We start from the raw sequence: 18608 nt of genomic DNA on the forward strand, positions 1-18608 counted from the left end.
TTGAGATTTTCAAAGTTAAAAGATGAAAACTTAAAATAAGAGGATACTTTAGATGGGAATAAGTCCTTTGGCCTTTAATTTATTTCATACATCAAAAAATTATCCCATTGATATAGTCTTACACATGGACATGCACCTTGAATGAAGCAATCACTTCCAGGCTAAGAATTCCAAAAGCAAAAATCCCATGCCAAAGCTACTTATATAATAATATTATTTCTCTCAAGATTCCTGAAAATTTAGCTTATCATATTAAATAAAAAACAGTTTGATTCTCCTAAATCATGAACAGAAAAGCACTTCTATTGGTATCGGATCCTCTGCCAGTCTAAACTTTTCCGAACTTTGAACATCTTATGTGGTGCTCTGAATTTATTCGGGCATGATCGAAGAAGTTTGAAACATAACGGAGTTAATAATGAGAAATAACTGAAAATTTTAATTTGAAAAAATAAAACAAATAAATGAAACTGCATGCACGCATTGCTGCAATATTTCTATATTTACTTGGAAATTAGGTAATTTAATTTGATCAGACGCCTCTGGCGAGCATTTCTTGAAACCTCTTGAAAGATTGAAGCTTCTGTAAACGCATCTGTTTATGAAACCTCTTTATGAACAAATCTGCAACATGATCTATCTCTTCCTCCAAGCTGAAATTCTCTCCCACTTCTTCTTTAGAATTCTTCACCATATCAATTATCGACCCACCCTGATCATCCTCATCATCCTCAAACTCATCGAATAACGAGTGGGTAAGATCAGGATACTTGTCGTTATCATTATCGTCAATATCATCGTTATAGATCGATTGAGACTCGGTGGCAGCTATGGCATTGTAGACAACAATGGCTTTGCTCTGATTGCCCTGATGATTATGATCGTCATCGTGGTGACCGAGGAGGCCATGAATCTTGTTTGATATCGAACCAAGACCGAGAAGAGCTTTCTTGCTCTTCATTAAGGAGAACATAATTAGGCGAGCCTTGGCCGCGCTGGTTTTATTCTTGATGGCCATGGATTTAGCTTTAGCTATCGAAGTTAATAGACATATAACTTTTTTGAAGAAGGTGGAAGCCTGGTTCTTCATTTTGAAAATTCTGAAGCAAAACAAACAAACAAATTACAGAACCTAGAAATGTTAAGGAAAATTTTGAAGGTGATTTTGAGGGGCTTCAGAGGTTAGGGTTAAAGGTAGCAGTTGTTAGCATGAAGGAATAAGGGTGTGTTTGGTGGATTTAAATAGAAAGCGAAAAGCATGAAATTGCTTTTTGGATAGTGGGGGAGAATGTGAAAGTGGGGTGGCAAGCGATTAAGCAGAAATTATCAATGCCACGTGGAAAATTTACCAAAATTGTCTTTGGAATTATGATAGTCCATATGGTTTACTTTACTCGCAAAGACAACCATTTTGAAGAATCAGGATCCTTTCCAAGTTATTCTCATATTATTTTTGCATTTATCATGAATACCAATTTGAATATTCATAAATATTAGTTTAGATACTAATAATAATATGTGATAATATGATTAAAAATTATTTTATCCTTATTTTAAAATTACTCAAATTAATATTCATGATAAATGTATATAGTTTTATTATTATTTTTTTAATTAATCAGTGATCATGTATTAGTATTTTATTTAGATAAAAATGAGACAATTTAGTTCTTATGTAATTGTATTTTATTTAGGTAATAAAAATAGGTAAAGAATCTCAGTCCCAATTTGGCCCTTTGACTTAAGAGATCTTCTTTGACTCCTCATTAACTCGGAAATTAGACTAAAATCCTCAAAAAAGTAACGAAAAGTGCATTACAAAAGAACAATATTAATGCAACTAGAACCATTTTCTTTAAAAATAAACAGATTATATATTTGTATAATGTATTTTTTTTTCGCTATTTTATAGTATAATTTCAGTTCAAATGACTAAAATGCTAGTATTCAAAACAAATGTCCTTAATAGGCGATAGGATAAAAAGGGGATTCTATTTGATATTATCCCTTAAGTGGAAAAGTGAGGAGGGTATTTTCGTAACTAGGAAGATGTTAACATAGAGCTTGACCAATTGGAAAAGCCACGCAGAGTGGACAAGAAAAAAATAATTATATATTAGAAAAACGAAAAAGCAAATTTAGACGGTGAAAGAAATAAAAGTGCTGATGTGGGGAAAAGTGATTTTATCTAAAGCAAGTTAAAGATTCCACCTGCATTACTTGGTTGCTGCAGAGGCGATAGCAATGTATGCATTAAAACTTTATGTTTCTAATAAAAACTATATGTGATGGTAAAATATATGATGTTAGGGGTAATGTGGTAAAATACATATGGATGAATTAAAGTTGGGTTGGGTTGTGTTGTAAATTAAATTCCTATAATTTGTACTACAAAACAATAGACTCATTGAATACAATTATTGAAACTTTATTTCATAAATTATGACATGTTTTTAGAGCCTTTGAATCCAAATACAAGCAATGCACTTTGTAATGACACAATTCAAATGAGATCTCAACCGTTCAAATATATAAATGTACTACATGTATATTTGATTAAATGAAAAATAAAAAGAAAAACAGAACTCTTATCACTTAATGAAAATTCTTTGATGAAATCATTTTCATCCTCAATTTTCAATAATATTTTAGGTTTTAATTGTGTTTTTTTTTTTAAATGTTATTAGGCATTGGTATTTTAATTCTATATTGAGTATACACTTTTTTTTTTTCATTTATGAACATTATTTAGAGATATTTAATTTTTAAAGAACTTAATAATGGGTTTACTTAGAAAAAAGAATAATTTGAAAAATAAAATTCAAATTATAAATAAATCTTAATCTTAAACTTAAAGTATTTAAGCCATATCTTAAAGGGCATATGGCACATGGTTTGCTCATTATATTACAATCAAATAATAATAATAATAATAATATAGAGATTCTTATTGTTTTATCAAAAAGCCTAAATCTAAATTAATAGATGCAAAGAACTTGACAAGAACATGTCTCCCATTTGAAGAAACAACAAAAATAACATAAATTTATAGCTAAAAATGATGCAACAAGTAGAGGCAATTATATTATGTTATTGTTAGCTTTAAAGGGAAACTTTCAAGTTGTCAATCACAGAAATCTACTAAAATAACAACCAACTTGACATATTATTACGGGGATGCTACTAAATACTAAGATTAGTCACACTAAAAATCATTTCCCATGAATAAAATAAAACAATAAATTTATACATATAACATTTTTTAGTATACAAAGAGGTATATATATGTCATATCATTCTATGATTGAATAATTTTGAAATAATAATAAAATAATATTCAATCACATGATAATATATTATGTATATATATATATTTATAAACTCAAATGTATGTATGCGTAATATTACTCAGACAAATGAATCTCAAATTATCATGGGCCATAAGTGGGCTCCTTTCTCTGTCAATTTAGCCCCAAGGAAACAGATCAATAGTGCATGGATTTAGAATGGGACACCAAGCCCAATAGAATTTTGACTAGAATTATCTCGATAATTTTTCTTGTAGTCAAATTGATTAATATTGATATAATAAATAAATATAGAAAAAAAAAATTGATAGAGGTCAATTGTATGTATGCTCCATAAATACTTTTTAAAATTCATGAATGTATGTAACGAATTCTTGTCTATAATTATATGTAAATTAGTGTTATGATATTATTCATAACAATAACATGTTTGATCATTTAATTTGTTCTTTTAATTTACTTTATCCTAATATTAACATCAATAGGATTTAAAATTATATATTATATATTAAAATTGGGCAATATTATACGCATACACTTTTAACTATGCAAATAAATATACAGATAATATATTATCATATGATCAAATATTATTTTATTTTTAATTTAAAATCATTCAATTTTATAATAATACATTATTTGTGTATTCAAAATTGTGTACATATAATTTTTATTGATTAAAATTATAGAGTTTTATGTTCATATCTATTATTGTATTATTCAACTCCACCATTTATAAAAGTTAAACTCAATCTCTCCTATACACTTTTTGACCAAACTTTGACCATATCTAATAAATCAACCTTTTGCATTAAAGACTTAGAGTGTATTTCGAAGTTGTGTTCGTTATTTTTTGGCCATCTTCATTGTTCTTCTCAGTTTAGTGTCTAAGTAAGCGTTTTTTACTTTGTAAAATGGGAAAGATGATTAGTTGTTTCTATTTTCACTGTATATTGTACAAATTTTATGATGAACATTGGCTTGAATGCAATATTTTAAGGTTTTAATTTTTTTTTTTTAATAAAGTTATGGTTTTAGGGTTATTTAGTAAATAATATGGATTTTGTTGGTGTTTACAGTTTAGAGTACTAACAATGTTGTTGGAATTAAAGAAAGTAGAAACCTTTTTCTTATCATGCAGGTTGAAGAAATTTTAATGCGATGTGAGAAAAAATGTGAATTATTGACTAACTTCGATAGAGCATATTCCTCAGTTGGTGTGAAGATTATGCTAACTTGTGTAAAATCTATGCTAATAATGTATTTTCACGGACCTAGATGTGAGTTGGTGTAATTCTCACATGAACTCAATTTCAGATTGGAGAAAAATATACTATTCATGTATAAATTACTCCAACTTTTTTTTCAAGATTCGGTTAACATTTTCTATTAATTTTAGGATGTATATGTTTGAATTTGTTAATTTTTTTTTTTGATCATTAATGAATTTTTTGGATCTTTTGTTTTTTTAACATAATATTGATAAAAAGAAATTTAGGGTTCCAAAGGACAAACCTCTCAAGTGATTGAGAAGTTGTCAATTTTTCATCACATTAGATCCCAAGTAACTATGGGAGGTTGCAAAGATACAATGGACAAGGTAAGTAAAAGGCTAATCTAGGAGATGTCTTTGGGGATTTTCTTGGACTATGAAGCCATGAAATTAAGTGGTGTACTAATCCAGAGGAAACCAACCTGATGAGTTTTGGTTCCATAGAAATGAGTTAGATGTGTGGTTTAACTAGTACAATTTTACATTGGTGACGAGTTTGAGATTCAATCGCTATACCAACCTAACTACATACATTCCCTTATTAACACAAGAAATAATATTTAGGGCATATTTTTTTAAATAAGAGGCCAATGACATACAATGACTTAATCTCTATTTTAGAGGACACATTCTAGTATTATCTTTACATTGGATTGTTTAGTGTAGAAAATCGTCAAATGACTAACACGGAGATAATTCAACTTATGGATTATCAATCCTAATTTAACACTTTTCCATGGGATATATGGGTATGGCATTTCCCTGTCGATTCTATAAGAAAAACAACTCCTTGAAAGTAAAAAGAGGTTGTCAGCACCCAAAACAAAAAGATAAAGACCCTATTGACAAAGTTCTACAGTCTAATGGACTTCAATAAATCATTAGTATTGTGAAATATCTAACATTGACTTTGGCTTTACAAGTTTGGATATACGAAACACTAAATAATCTTGAGAGATTGATGGAGTATAAAGAAATATCAAAGCTCCCAAGATAGTCGATTGGAAGACCAAAACATCACCATTTGGGAGGATGCAAACTCAATATTTCAATGAAACAACTAAGTAACTTATCAAATTTGGTTTTAAATGTTTAACTTGTCATTAATATTTTGATAAGTCACAAAAAATTGTTAATAAGTCGGTGTAAATGTGGAATTAGTTTTGACTATTTCTAAGAGGAAGACAAATATGCAAGTTGATTTGATGGAGTTTCAAAAGGCGTCAAATAAAAAACTAAATGAGTTTATGTCTTTGATATTCAGTAATGTAGATCATACAAAGGATCTTCCATCTAATGATATAGAATCAACTAACCTTATGTTTAGATTGTTAGTGTATGCCCAAGGATTCAATCCTATTGTCAATTTTATGGTATTTAATCTTATAATAATATTTATGTAACAATAAAAGAAATAGTTATTTTTCTTTGTACATTGCTTCAATTTTATTTTTTTGATTTATTTATTTGATTACTAAATAAATTGTATGTATGTGAAATGTTTGGATGATACGGGTGTTCAAAAGATTAAACCATCTAAGTGTCCAAGAAAGGCATATATCATTATAAGTAACAAGAATCCAAGAGAGACATCTACCAATGTGTTAAATGATTCTATAATATTGATTGTTATGATGTCATATCTAAGGCTTGAGAAATGAGACTTTTCCCATCTTTGAAATACTATATTATCTAAAATAAATGTCTACATCGTGCTCACCACAAAAATCACCATTATAGTTGCTCTAAAATTAAAATATATTATAGTATTACCTAATTTCCAATAAAAATCCTCTATTGCATTTCTTTGCTTTTGTTTGACTTGCATGTTCTTAGCTGATAACAATAACATCCCTGATGAATATCTAGGAAAACAATTTGATCCTTTATGTTGGTCATGAACCACAATCAAGACAATGTCCTCCTTGCCTTTCATACTGAATCCAACGGACAAATCTTATTATTATCATATTTGGATGCAACAGAATTACATTCCAAGATACCTCCTGCATAAGAATTAATCATCCACACAAATCACAGGACAAATGTGAGCCTAGAAGGCTCCTACAGAACACACCAACAAAATAAAAAGTACTTAAATTGATTGTCTGCATCCATCCCAATTTGTGTAACAGTCTAATATTACAAAACTTTAAATTATAGTATAATCCTGCTAATAGAATGAAATACTCATCAAGTGAACCTTCCAATGCATTTAGTGCCTAGTTTTTAGCCACCATGTTTTTGTGTAAGAATTCTCAATTTTACGTATGATCCCAAATGATTACTTTAGAAAGAAAAACAAAATTTTCATTAAACATCCTATGTTTTAAACCAATACAATTATTTGACAACAAACAAGGATTTAGCAAAAACATTATTAATTCTTATCCTATATAAAACATCAATAAAGAAACTTGATCCCTATAGAACAAAAACTTTAAATAGGTTAAAACTTTTAGGATTAAAATTATCAAAAATCTACAACTGTCTAATTTCCCCTAAGAAAATAAGATTTCTAAATATTAAAGGTACATAAAGTTTATCATAAAGGTCTACTTGACATCAGTGTCTAAGACCAATAGGTAAGTCTCTATGACTTCAATAAAAAAAATTTTATGCGGTTTCCATAAATAGAAAATCATTCCTTAGATTTATGGTTTGGATAATGAGGAATCCCTATATTGTATTCATAATTGGAGTTGCAGCACCAAAACTAGCCACCAATTATTATTAGGGACTTAACTTAAATTACCAAGCTTTTCATTTAGGACAATCTTTTTTATAGTGACCGATTTTCTTGCCTTCTACTCCTTCATTTTAGTTTGGTGATCATTAGCAACCATCTTTTCTACTTGAACCATTTTGCATTGGTTTTGATTCATTTATCAACTATTTTCCCTACCAGGTTAACAATGTGACTCTTTCTACTTTTAAGACTTATTTCCTCTTGTAAAAGTCTGCTAATCAAGTCATTAACATTTCATTCATCCTTTATAGTGTTATAGTTAATTTGAAAGGACCCATACCCTACTACTAGCCCGAAGCTCTTCAATATTGCAACATTGTTCATCATCTCAATGATATGTTCTTGCATGAATGTCGACCCATTGTACTTCATGGTTTTAAGTTTAATCGTTGGGGTACTAGTGAGTGAATTCACATATTAGTGCTCCAATGTTTGAACTTAAACAACCATTGAAATGTTAATTGGCTTGTATAAGAGGAAAATTAAAGAAATGATGAATGATAAGTATCAACAAAAGTTTAAATTAGAGATGGATATTCAACCCATCAAATTGAATCCTTGGTTCGCCCTTCCCCAAATGAAGAGGAGATTCTATGATAGGAACTAGCATATGGATGAGAATACCTAAGATCTCAATAATCGGGGACAATATGAGGACATAGATAGATATATCCCTAAACCGTCTCCTTTTAGCCTATCCCTTTCATGCTTTGTCTCCTCTACAACATATCTCTTAATTCTTAATTATTAGAATACCCTTCAAAGTTTTGAATTATTATCAATATGTCCTAACACTTTATAAATATTTCATTATTTTTCCAGTGGAGACGGGAAGGGGAATGAGATTCCTTATGGGGATAGGGAGGAAAAGGAGAGAGAAATTTTCCCATAAGGAGGAGATGATGATACCTTGTCATAATTGTATCAAGGGTGGGGTGGAAATGAGGAAAGGTTTCCTTTGCAAGGACGAGGTGATTAGGGTGTGTGAAACCCTTTTTTGCCTTGTTGCCATTTCTAGTTGAAATTTTTGCATATTGCATATAGTTGTAATTAGTCAATTATTCTTAATTTTTATTTAAAATTTATTTTATTATTTAGTAGTGAGAATGATATTCAGGTATAAAGATTATTGATGTGTTTTAAAGGTCTTGATATGTAATTATTTAGACTATTTGTAAAGAAAACAAAATGTTATATATTGTATTTTTAAATTGTTGAATGTGATAATTTGATAAAGAAAATAAAATGCCAAAAACATTTAGAAAAGTTAAAACAATTGATAATTTCAAGTCAGTTTGGGTTGTATCAGGTCAACCTAAACATGATTCATATTCAATTATGATTGAACATTTTTAACATAATTCTAATTCAAATCAAGTTAGAGTTGAGGGTCTCTGACTCGAAACTGATATGATACGAATACGATCTAATGACACAAACCATCATATCTAATTACAAAGCACAAAATTCGTAGAATGCTTATAATTTAAAAAAATTATCTATGTTGACATTGATATAATCTTAAAGCTTGTATAAAATAGATGTATCACATAAGTACACTTAAAACAAATTGAATGTATTTTTTGTTGTGGGCATTGACGGTGATGATGTCATGGTTATCTGAAACAATAAAATTATATATATAATTTTATACACAAACAACGATGTGTTATGATATGATTGAGTATTATTTTATCATTAATTTTTAACTATCTAATCATATGATGACACGTCATTATTTATATATAAAAGTTATACACACAGTACTACTCTATTGAAAAGGGTTTTTGTCGTTTGCTCTTTGTATCTTTTTAATTCATTGATATTTTCTATTTATGTTGAAAGAGAGGACTGTGGATATATTTATTAGGGGTGTTTAAAAATTTTTGATAACCAAATCGAATCAGTATCTGAATAGAAAAATAGGGTACCCTTAAAATATATTCGATTACTAGATCAAAATATTAAGAAAACTGAAAATTTGATTTGGTTTTCGATTTGCTCAAATTGGAAAATTGGTTATCTAGTAACCAGTCTGATTTTCAAATTTAAAAAATAATAAAAAAAATTTAAACTTGTCTTTTACTATTAACATAAAAGTCAAATGTTTAATTAAGGAAATTTTGGTTTTTATCTTTTGCTTTCCTTAGACTTCTTTTTTCCTTTCCTTGGATGTCTCCAGCCAGCTAGCGTGTAAAATGAAACAATACAAAGTTGTTGCAGACTTGTATCAAGGAGCAAGTAACAAAGGCTTAACATGTGGTCTCTCATATTCTTTTCTCTTGTTTTTCATCTTCTCCTCTCAATTCTTGCAACAATATTCACTGTAATGCAATAAACTTCATCTTCTATTCTACTTTATTTTCACATAAACACTTACTGGCTCACCTCAACACCCAACTAGGCTCTTGCCATTTTCTAACGATATTTATCTCGTCTTTTTTCGACGACATCAACGATAATTTCTTTCTCAAATCAAGTAATATTTTTTCTCAAAATTTTGATGTAGTTTAATTAATTAGTGAAGAAATTTTGCTGCTAACATACCTTCTACAATACAAAGAATTAAACTTATATAAAGTAATAAAATAAAATAGAATAAATTAAAGGGTAGATTTTCTCAAATCAGTAGGGTAAATTTTGTTAAATACAAATGCAAAATGCACTACATTCATCACATTTCCTTATAAAATAAAATCAATTAAATTAAAGGGTTATTAAACTTTTTTTTTCTTGTTCTTGTAAAGGTCAAAATATTTTAAGCAAAAGCCAAAATATTGGAACAGTAGTGTATTAAATGGTGACTATCTTTATATGAAATGTTGTACACATATATTGAGTCTAACTGTAAAAGAAAGGTTAAAAGATATGGACAACTCCATTTTTAGAATTCGTTTTGCTATAAGGTATGTAAGGTGTTTTCCAATGAGATTGAAAAGGTTTAAAGATTGTGTGGAACAAGAAAAAACTGAAAGTAAATGTCTATTGGCTCTTGATGTTAAAACAATATGGAACTCAACTTATTTGATGTTGGATGTGGCTATAAAATTTTAGAAGACATTTGACTTATTAGAACTTCAATATAGTAATGGGGATAAGTATAAAGGTGTGTCTACACCTACCGATTGGAAATATGCTCATTATTTGTTGCCTTTTCTAAAATTTTTTTATGTTGTAACTCTATGCGTGTCTGGTTCTTTTTATGTTGCAGGTTATACGTATATGTGAGAAATATATGGCATTAGGTTAAAGATTTCGACATTGTGTAAAAGTAGTAACGATAAATTATGTCAAATGGCTAAAAAGATGAAGGGAAAACATGATAAATATTGGGGAAATATTGATAATATTAACCTAATGTTGTTCATTGGGTTATGTCAAATGTACTGGATCCTAGGTACAAGTTAGAATATGTGATTGGGTTATTAATCATTCTTATGATGTTGTTGATGCTAATAAGTTGAAAACAAAAGTAAAAGAGACTTTGTATACTTATTTGAAGAATACAATTTGCTTACTATTTCTCATAGTATGCAATCAACTGAGGAATCTCAAGATATAAATAATATTGATATTGGTGATGTAAATCTTGATCCTGAAGATTTCCTGATGGTTATGTATAATAAGGAAAGGGTTGAACAACAAGCTATGTAACCTAAATCTAAGTTGGATAAATATCTAGTTGAAGACATTGATGATGATAGAGACAAGAAGTTTGATACCTTGAATTGGTGGAAAATGAATTCACCAAGATATCAAATTATCTCTTTGGTAGATAAGATGTCTTGGCTATGCCTGTTTCAACTATTGCATCTGAGTCAGCTTTTAGTACTAGGGGTTGTGTATTAGATCCATTTCATAGCTCTCTTACTCCTAAGATAGTGGAGGCTCTTATTTGTGCACAAAATTGGATCCAAGGATCATGTGAACCATTTATCATTGAAGAAAGCGTACATTGATTTAGGTAAAAGTAAAATTATTCACAAACATGCATAAATAATTTGTAAATTGTTTATGATACATGTTATAAATATTATGATTGTTGAAATAATTGATTGTGATTTAAGAATTGATATATTAAAAGATATAATTATGAAATGAGTTATGTATAACTTATGTATTAACTACATGTAATATTACCTGTTTTTCATTTTTTGAAGAATTTTCACCTTCGCTAATAGAAATTACCACTATTCATTTAGAGGATGATTGATATAATCTCTCTAGTCTCAATGTCATTTTGTTATCTTTGTAATGAGTTATTTAATTCAATCTCATACTTTAGTCTCAAGTTTTTATTTATTTATTTATTTTTTTAATTTATGTGTTGATCTTTTAGTTACACAGTTATTGTTTGGAAAATTTATTGACTATAAGCTCAACATATTGATACGTGAAATGAATGATATTAAATTTATATTTAGGTTTAAAAAAATTTTCTAATGTTGATTATTTTTTAACTTATTTCATTGATTCATTAATTATCTACAAGTTGGAGATATTGTCATAAAGTATATAAAAAAATATGTTACCAATCTACGCTAATTATTGTAGTTTTTCAATTTATACATATTAGTTAATTATCCTAGTTTGTACTCATTTTATAAATTAATTTAATGCTTGATTGAGCGGTATTTGTATATATTTATATTAAACATAGTATCATCTAAAATATACTTTATTTTAGTATCAAATTATTTTAATTAAAAAGTTTAGTGAAAGCTAAAATTACTAAAAAAAGAAAAATTCATATTAGAAACTTAATTGAAAATTTCAAATATTAATGTTAAAATTCGGTTAAAAATTGGGTAAACGAAAATTCAGATCAATTATCTAGTAATTTTGATTTAATTATAAATTAGTTAATGTATAAAACGGTTCGATTTCAGTTCATAATTTTTATAAAATAGAAAATTCAGTTCAGTTTATAAAACCGGTTAACTAGTTTAGTTAACTGGTTTTGTTCACCCCTAATATTTATTCATTGTTTAATCTTATATGTACATTAGGTCACCAAAATAATAACTAATGTTTAAGATTAATTTGAATGATTTAATGCAATATCTAATTATATTTTAAATGGATCATGAATTTCAAAATCAATAAAATTATATACACAAATAAATAATAACATGTCAATATATAATTGAGCATTATCTTATTTCTAATTTAAAACTAATTAATTACTTGATGATATTATTTATACACAAAACACTACTATTTGAGAATTTTCTAACAAATTTTAATTGGATCAAATCCATAATATCCCTTATTAGTTATTACTGAATATATTTCTCTAATATTTAGAAGAAAATATTCTTCAAACCTCATTTTATACCAAAAATAATAATACTTGATCAGATTTAATTGTGTTTTTGTTTACGTTACTTTTCCCCAATTTTAAACTTAATTAGAACTTTTACTTACCAATTGCTTAACTAAGGTTTTTGATGAGTCACTCTGTAATTTCAAATAATAAATATAATAGCATAAGTTATTTATCTTGAACTCTTCTAAACTTAAAAAAAAAAAAAAAACTAAATTCTTGTACCTGGATAGCAATTGTACACTTGTTCACATAAAATTTATGTACTTTAAAAACACAAAATAAGTACATAAATGATATATAATTATATAATTAAATATTATTTTATTTTTAATTATATAATAATATATCATTTATATTATTTGTATACATAGTTTTATTAAAATTTGAGATCAAAATGACTTTGGTTTAATAATTTTATTTATCTATTATAAAGAAATTCATTCCTAAAAAATATTCTTCACTTACATGAAATAAAATGGAAATTGTGTCAAATATCTTTAAAAAAAAAAAAATGGAAAAATGAATTCATACACTTTTTAAAAGAAAATTGGTGGCTTGACAAAGGTGCAGTTTGAAAAGTTTTAAAAATTTAAGGGATATTTATAATATATTCCAAAATAATAATGTATTAATTAAAATTTTTATTATTATATTATTATTATTTTTAAAAAAATTTAACATTTAATATAACATGATATACATTATATAATATAAAAATTTGGGAAATTGAAATTTTTATCTTTTTTTTTTTTTACTGTGTATACATATATACTACTAATTTCAAAGCTTAAACAAAAATATCACAATAGTATTTTATTTTTCTAAAATACTCTCATTGATGTAACTCATACAGAAAAAGAAAATATCATATCTTTTTTTTCTCAGCGTTCCAATGAGGAATAAATTTTTGCAACATGAAAAAAAAAATCTTCAATAGAGAAGACATATGATTGAACAATAAAACCTGTATGTTATATGTTTTCCTTATAAACAATTGAAAATCAAATAATGTATGGTAGGTTCATATTCATAACTTTATGTGAAATTTAATTTTGTTATGATTTCATGTTATTAGATTGTTTAATGCTATTATTTCATATTGTTTTTATTGTTTAAAGTTGTTATAATATTATTTAATATTATATTAATAATTATAAAATACAAAAATTTAAATCTGAAAAATTTTTAGATGAAGAACAGGTTAACGATGCCAACCCCTTGGCGGCAATGCCTAAATTTATTTTACTTTTTGGTTTCTTCCATGTAGTCACCAACTCCCCACTGGATTTATTTTGTTTTCTGCATGGAAGAAAATTAAAAAAAAAATTAAAGTCATTTGCAATATTTTATTTTATTTTATATTAGTTTTTCTTTGTCTACAATTTAACACATGCATTTTTTAATTCATTTCTCAATCAAACTTGTATGGGCCCCATTACATGAAAGAAAACAGAAAAAAATATTTCAGGGGGGTGGTTGGCGACGCCAAGGGGTTGGCATTAACACCAACCCTTTTTCTCTGAATTTAATTTTTAAAAAATGTCATGGGTTGCATCAATCTCAAGTGCTTCAATTAATTTTCAAAGTTTTTCAATATTTCAATTATTTTTCATTGACACAGGATGTGAGCCCCAACCCTTGCTTTTTCCATTAATAATTGACGCTAACCTACTTCCTCTGGATTTAACTTTTAAAAATGTCATGTTTTCAGCAAGTACAATGAATATATATGAATAATGCATCAAAAGGGAATATTATAATGAATATATATGAATAATGCATTGACATGAATAGTGCAATGACTTGAATAATTCACTGACAGCCAGAGGAGAATATATTTTTTATGCTTTTGTTTGCTCCTTTTTTACCTTTCACGTGGAAGTCTTGCTTGCTTGCATATATATGCAAGTTTTGGCAAATATTTTTTGCAAAACTGTTTGCTTGCTTGCTCCATATTTTCTTTAAAAGTATTTGCTTCTGTATAGATCATCGGATTTTTTTCTCGTTCACAAAAAAAATTCAGCAAACAGTTTCATTGATTATCGGTACTGTTGACGTAATGGCAGGAAGACATGTTAGACTTCATTATATCAAATGGAAGTAGAAATATATCATATCAAATTTAATTTGATCCAAATTCAATGTAAATTGAATTTTAATTTGGTCAAATTTAAATTAATTTGATTTGAATGGATTAATTTGAAATTGAAATTAAAATTAATATGAAATTGATCAAATTAATTTGAAAATTCAAATTCAAATTAATTTGAAATTGCAATGGGTGAGTGGCATACCATGGTTGGCGGAAATGCCAACACTCTTATTGGCGTTTTTTCTAAAATTATTATTAAGCACGTTGTGGTCGCCAAAAAGAAATAAAGATGAAGAGAACCAACTCTTCCAAAAGAACAATACATGACAAGAGAAAAAGAAAAATTAAAAAATTAGAGTGAAAGCACCACATGCATCACACCCCATTTTATTCTTATAATGGAATGCTGAGTAGAGACTCCATTTCATTTGTCATCCATGTGCTGGTGATTTTATGGGAAATTGAAAATTTTACCCTTATTTGGGCCCACATATATATTTATACTACACTTTTTATACTCTAAACATTTTTACCATTTTATATGATAGAATGCCTAAATTGTCTTTATCTTCAACCTTGAGAAACCAAAACAAAGTTTATAGTATTACTTATTTTTAATGCACTATAAAGAGAGAACATGTATAAATATTTAGTATCAGTATTTGAAATAAGATTTATATATATGTGTTAGATACGATCAAGTGATTTTAAAATTATTGAGTTTAAATTTTTTAGATTAAATATACAAAAATTGTAAACTCAGTTGATATTATTTGTCGAAATTTTGGTTGGCGTCAATCTCATATTAAAGCAGCACATGAAAAGATAATCCAAGAAACCATCCATGAAGAGCATGCACTGAAGTACTTGGTGTTGAATATGCAAAGAATAAATCAATATATATATCCCAAGAATCAAAACAAAAATGAATTGGATATTCACGTGAGCTTGCAAGGAATCGTTTTAAAATTTTTAGAAGCTTGCAGAGAATAACTTAACTTGCAGGGAATAACTTGATTTGGAGAGGAGAGATAATACAACACATATATATATATATATATAGCATAGATATATTCATATTTAGCACATCTATTTTAAACATAAAGAGAGATCTAAAGTTAGCACAGTTGGATACGAAAAAAATTCAGTGAGCAATCAGCCGACGAAACTTGTTGGATTTGTAGAGACGAAATAATGGTAGGACAACATGTGAGGTTTTCTTATAAAACAGAAATATAAATGTATTGTATTGTACCAAAATTAATTCAATTTGAATTCTGCATAAATCAATTTAATTTAATTCTATCGGAATTCAATTAAGTAAATCAAAATATTGTTAAATATTGCAATTTTAACAATTTTGTTAATTAGCCAATTGTTGCAATTTAAAAAATGAAAAAAATTTTAAGAAACTGATTTTAGTTGAAAAGGTTATTTTGGGAGGGGGGTTGACGACACAAATTTGGGGGTTGGCTTAATGAAAAAATTGATGGGGTTGGTGCCAACCCCTTAATGTAAATTGATAGCAACCCCTTTAGTCAGGCTTAAGCCAACCCCTTATTTTTTATTTAAATACATTTTTTATTTTGGCTTTATTTAATTTTTATTTAAATAAATATATATATTTTGTTAGAAATATTTCTTGTTAAAATAAATATTTTTTGTTAGTTATTCAATATCTACTTGGCGTATGAACTGTGATATATAAATAAATATTTTTTTTTATTTGGTTAGAGTAAATATTATTTTGTTAGAATAAATATTATTTTGTTAAAATAAATATTATTTCGTTAAATAATAAATTTATTTAAGTATCCAGCAAGTAAAGAAATACTGACAACATTTTCATTCAAATGTTATATTAGTTAATGCCAACCATCTTATTTTAATAATGATAATTTAGTTTGTTTGATTGATCTTTGATTAATCTTTCATTAATTACATTAACGGATTAATATATTTTTCAAGTATTTGCATTCAACTACCAAGATGAGGCATATAGATTTCGTGATGCGTATAGATTCCGAGTGCACATGTTGCTTTGGACGAAGATGGACACTGTGACTATACTTAGGAATAAACTAACATTTACTCAGAGAATTATTTTAAAAACAACCTGTTTTGGACACTTTTTAGATTTGGCGGAACCACGGTTTAGTGTCATTTTCATACAATCGATGTTATTTCAGATGATTAGCCGCAGGAACCCAAAAAAAGAAATGTGGTTCAGAATAAATGGTGTTGAGTTTCGATTCAACCTTGTAGAGTTTGCGCTAGTCAGTGGTCTGATTTTCGGGGAGGACATCGATATGTCCAACTATGTTGATTACATAAGGATGCCTCAACTGAGAAATGACTACTTCCCTTGGATTCACATGTTGTTATCCTATGAGGAGATCAAGCAAGCAATCGACGATCAAATATGGGGAGACAATGAAAATGACGCAGTGAAGTTCACGGTACTGTACTTTGCATTTACGGGATTATTAGGAGCAGACAACAGAATAAGAATACCTGATCATTTTTTGCATTTAGCGGACAATCTAGATGCATTTAGTTGGTACCCATGGGGGATGGTTACATGGAATAAGACAATTGAATCGATGCGGAAGGGTATCTATAACAAATATCAATATTGTGTTAAACACTACCTCGCCTACAAAAGTCCGCTTCCACTTCTTAGTTACAATATTTTGGGATACCTGATTGCTTTTGAGGTAAGTATTGTATAATGAATAAAGTTAATATTCATCTTAACAATTTTTAATACTAACCATAAATATTGTACATTCTACAATATTGAATTTATGAGACTATTCATAATCTATCACCTCTTGTCCGTATGGAAGCAAATGATCAAATCCTTCACATCCTGAAATGGAAGACAAATGTACTACTGACTTGGGATGACATATCAAAACTTTTAAACGCTCCTCCAGTAAGTTGCTCGTTGGTTGATTTATGTTTTATTATTCACTCCATTATTTCATTCATTTTTATAAATTTCCTTCATGTTTCAAGAAGGGATTACAACTGCATTGCGTCTGACTGAGACCGAAGGTAACTCTAAGTGGTATATTCAGGCTTTGGAGTTTATGGGAGAATAGGCTTCACTAGCATCATCAGATGATGAGTTTACAAATTCTGACGATGATGATAATACCCAGTCGATTCATCCTGTTCCCTTTTAGGCAACCTCTCAAGGGTTTTCATGGTCGTTAATTGCTAGGTCACAAGTCCCATTTGTCCCTATGACACCCCCACTAGTATAAGATTTCCCTCTTTATGTTTTTGGAACTTCTTGTGCTAGACAGACATCTTCTCCACGGGGGTCATCCTCTCATACTGCACACTTACGAGAGTCAATATAAGGTTTATGGTTTGTTTATATGTTATTGGACCTTACTTAATTCATCGTACTTATTAAATTCAACTGGTTGGTAAAAATACAGGTTTTGAGGATTTCGATTAAGGCGTGGCACATGAATTGGATTTCATTTTGTTATTGCTTCAATGATGTATTTTGTTATTGTTTCAGTGATGTATTTGCATTTATTAATCATATTTCCTGTTGAATGATTCTTGTTTACTTATTCATAAAATGAAACAAATTAATAAAACATGTTAATACAAAATATATAATGTGATAGAATAAAAATCAAATATTTACATAAAATGAACATCAACAAATAAATGTCATGGTAATTCCATTAAGCTGATTTGATCTATCACCATCGTGTACATGTAAGATCCTGAACATAAAAAATTAATACATTAAAATATGTTGAAAAACCTAATAAATAAATTATGAAAAATTAAACATGCAATATATATACAATTAAAATTACAATATCAGA

The 18608-nt window shown here is 27.9% G+C and overlaps 1 protein-coding gene across 1 annotated transcript; it reads right to left on the reverse strand.

Annotated features, from left to right (window-relative positions):
- Window positions 1-416: 416 nt before the first annotated feature.
- LOC123228434 lies at window positions 417-1193 on the reverse strand. Its single transcript, XM_044653863.1, has one exon. The coding sequence runs from the start codon at window positions 1088-1090 to the stop codon at window positions 533-535; it is 558 nt and encodes a 185-aa protein (XP_044509798.1). The 5' UTR covers window positions 1091-1193; the 3' UTR covers window positions 417-532.
- Between the last annotated feature and the right edge of the window lie 17415 nt (window positions 1194-18608).

This window comes from Mangifera indica, chromosome 10 (assembly GCF_011075055.1).
Source record: "Mangifera indica cultivar Alphonso chromosome 10, CATAS_Mindica_2.1, whole genome shotgun sequence".
Classification (NCBI taxonomy): Eukaryota; Viridiplantae; Streptophyta; class Magnoliopsida; order Sapindales; family Anacardiaceae; genus Mangifera; species Mangifera indica.

Bases quoted from the DNA above. Each gene is read 5' to 3' on its own strand.
- LOC123228434 (XM_044653863.1), bottom strand. From the start codon at position 1,090: ATGAAGAACCAGGCTTCCACCTTCTTCAAAAAAGTTATATGTCTATTA.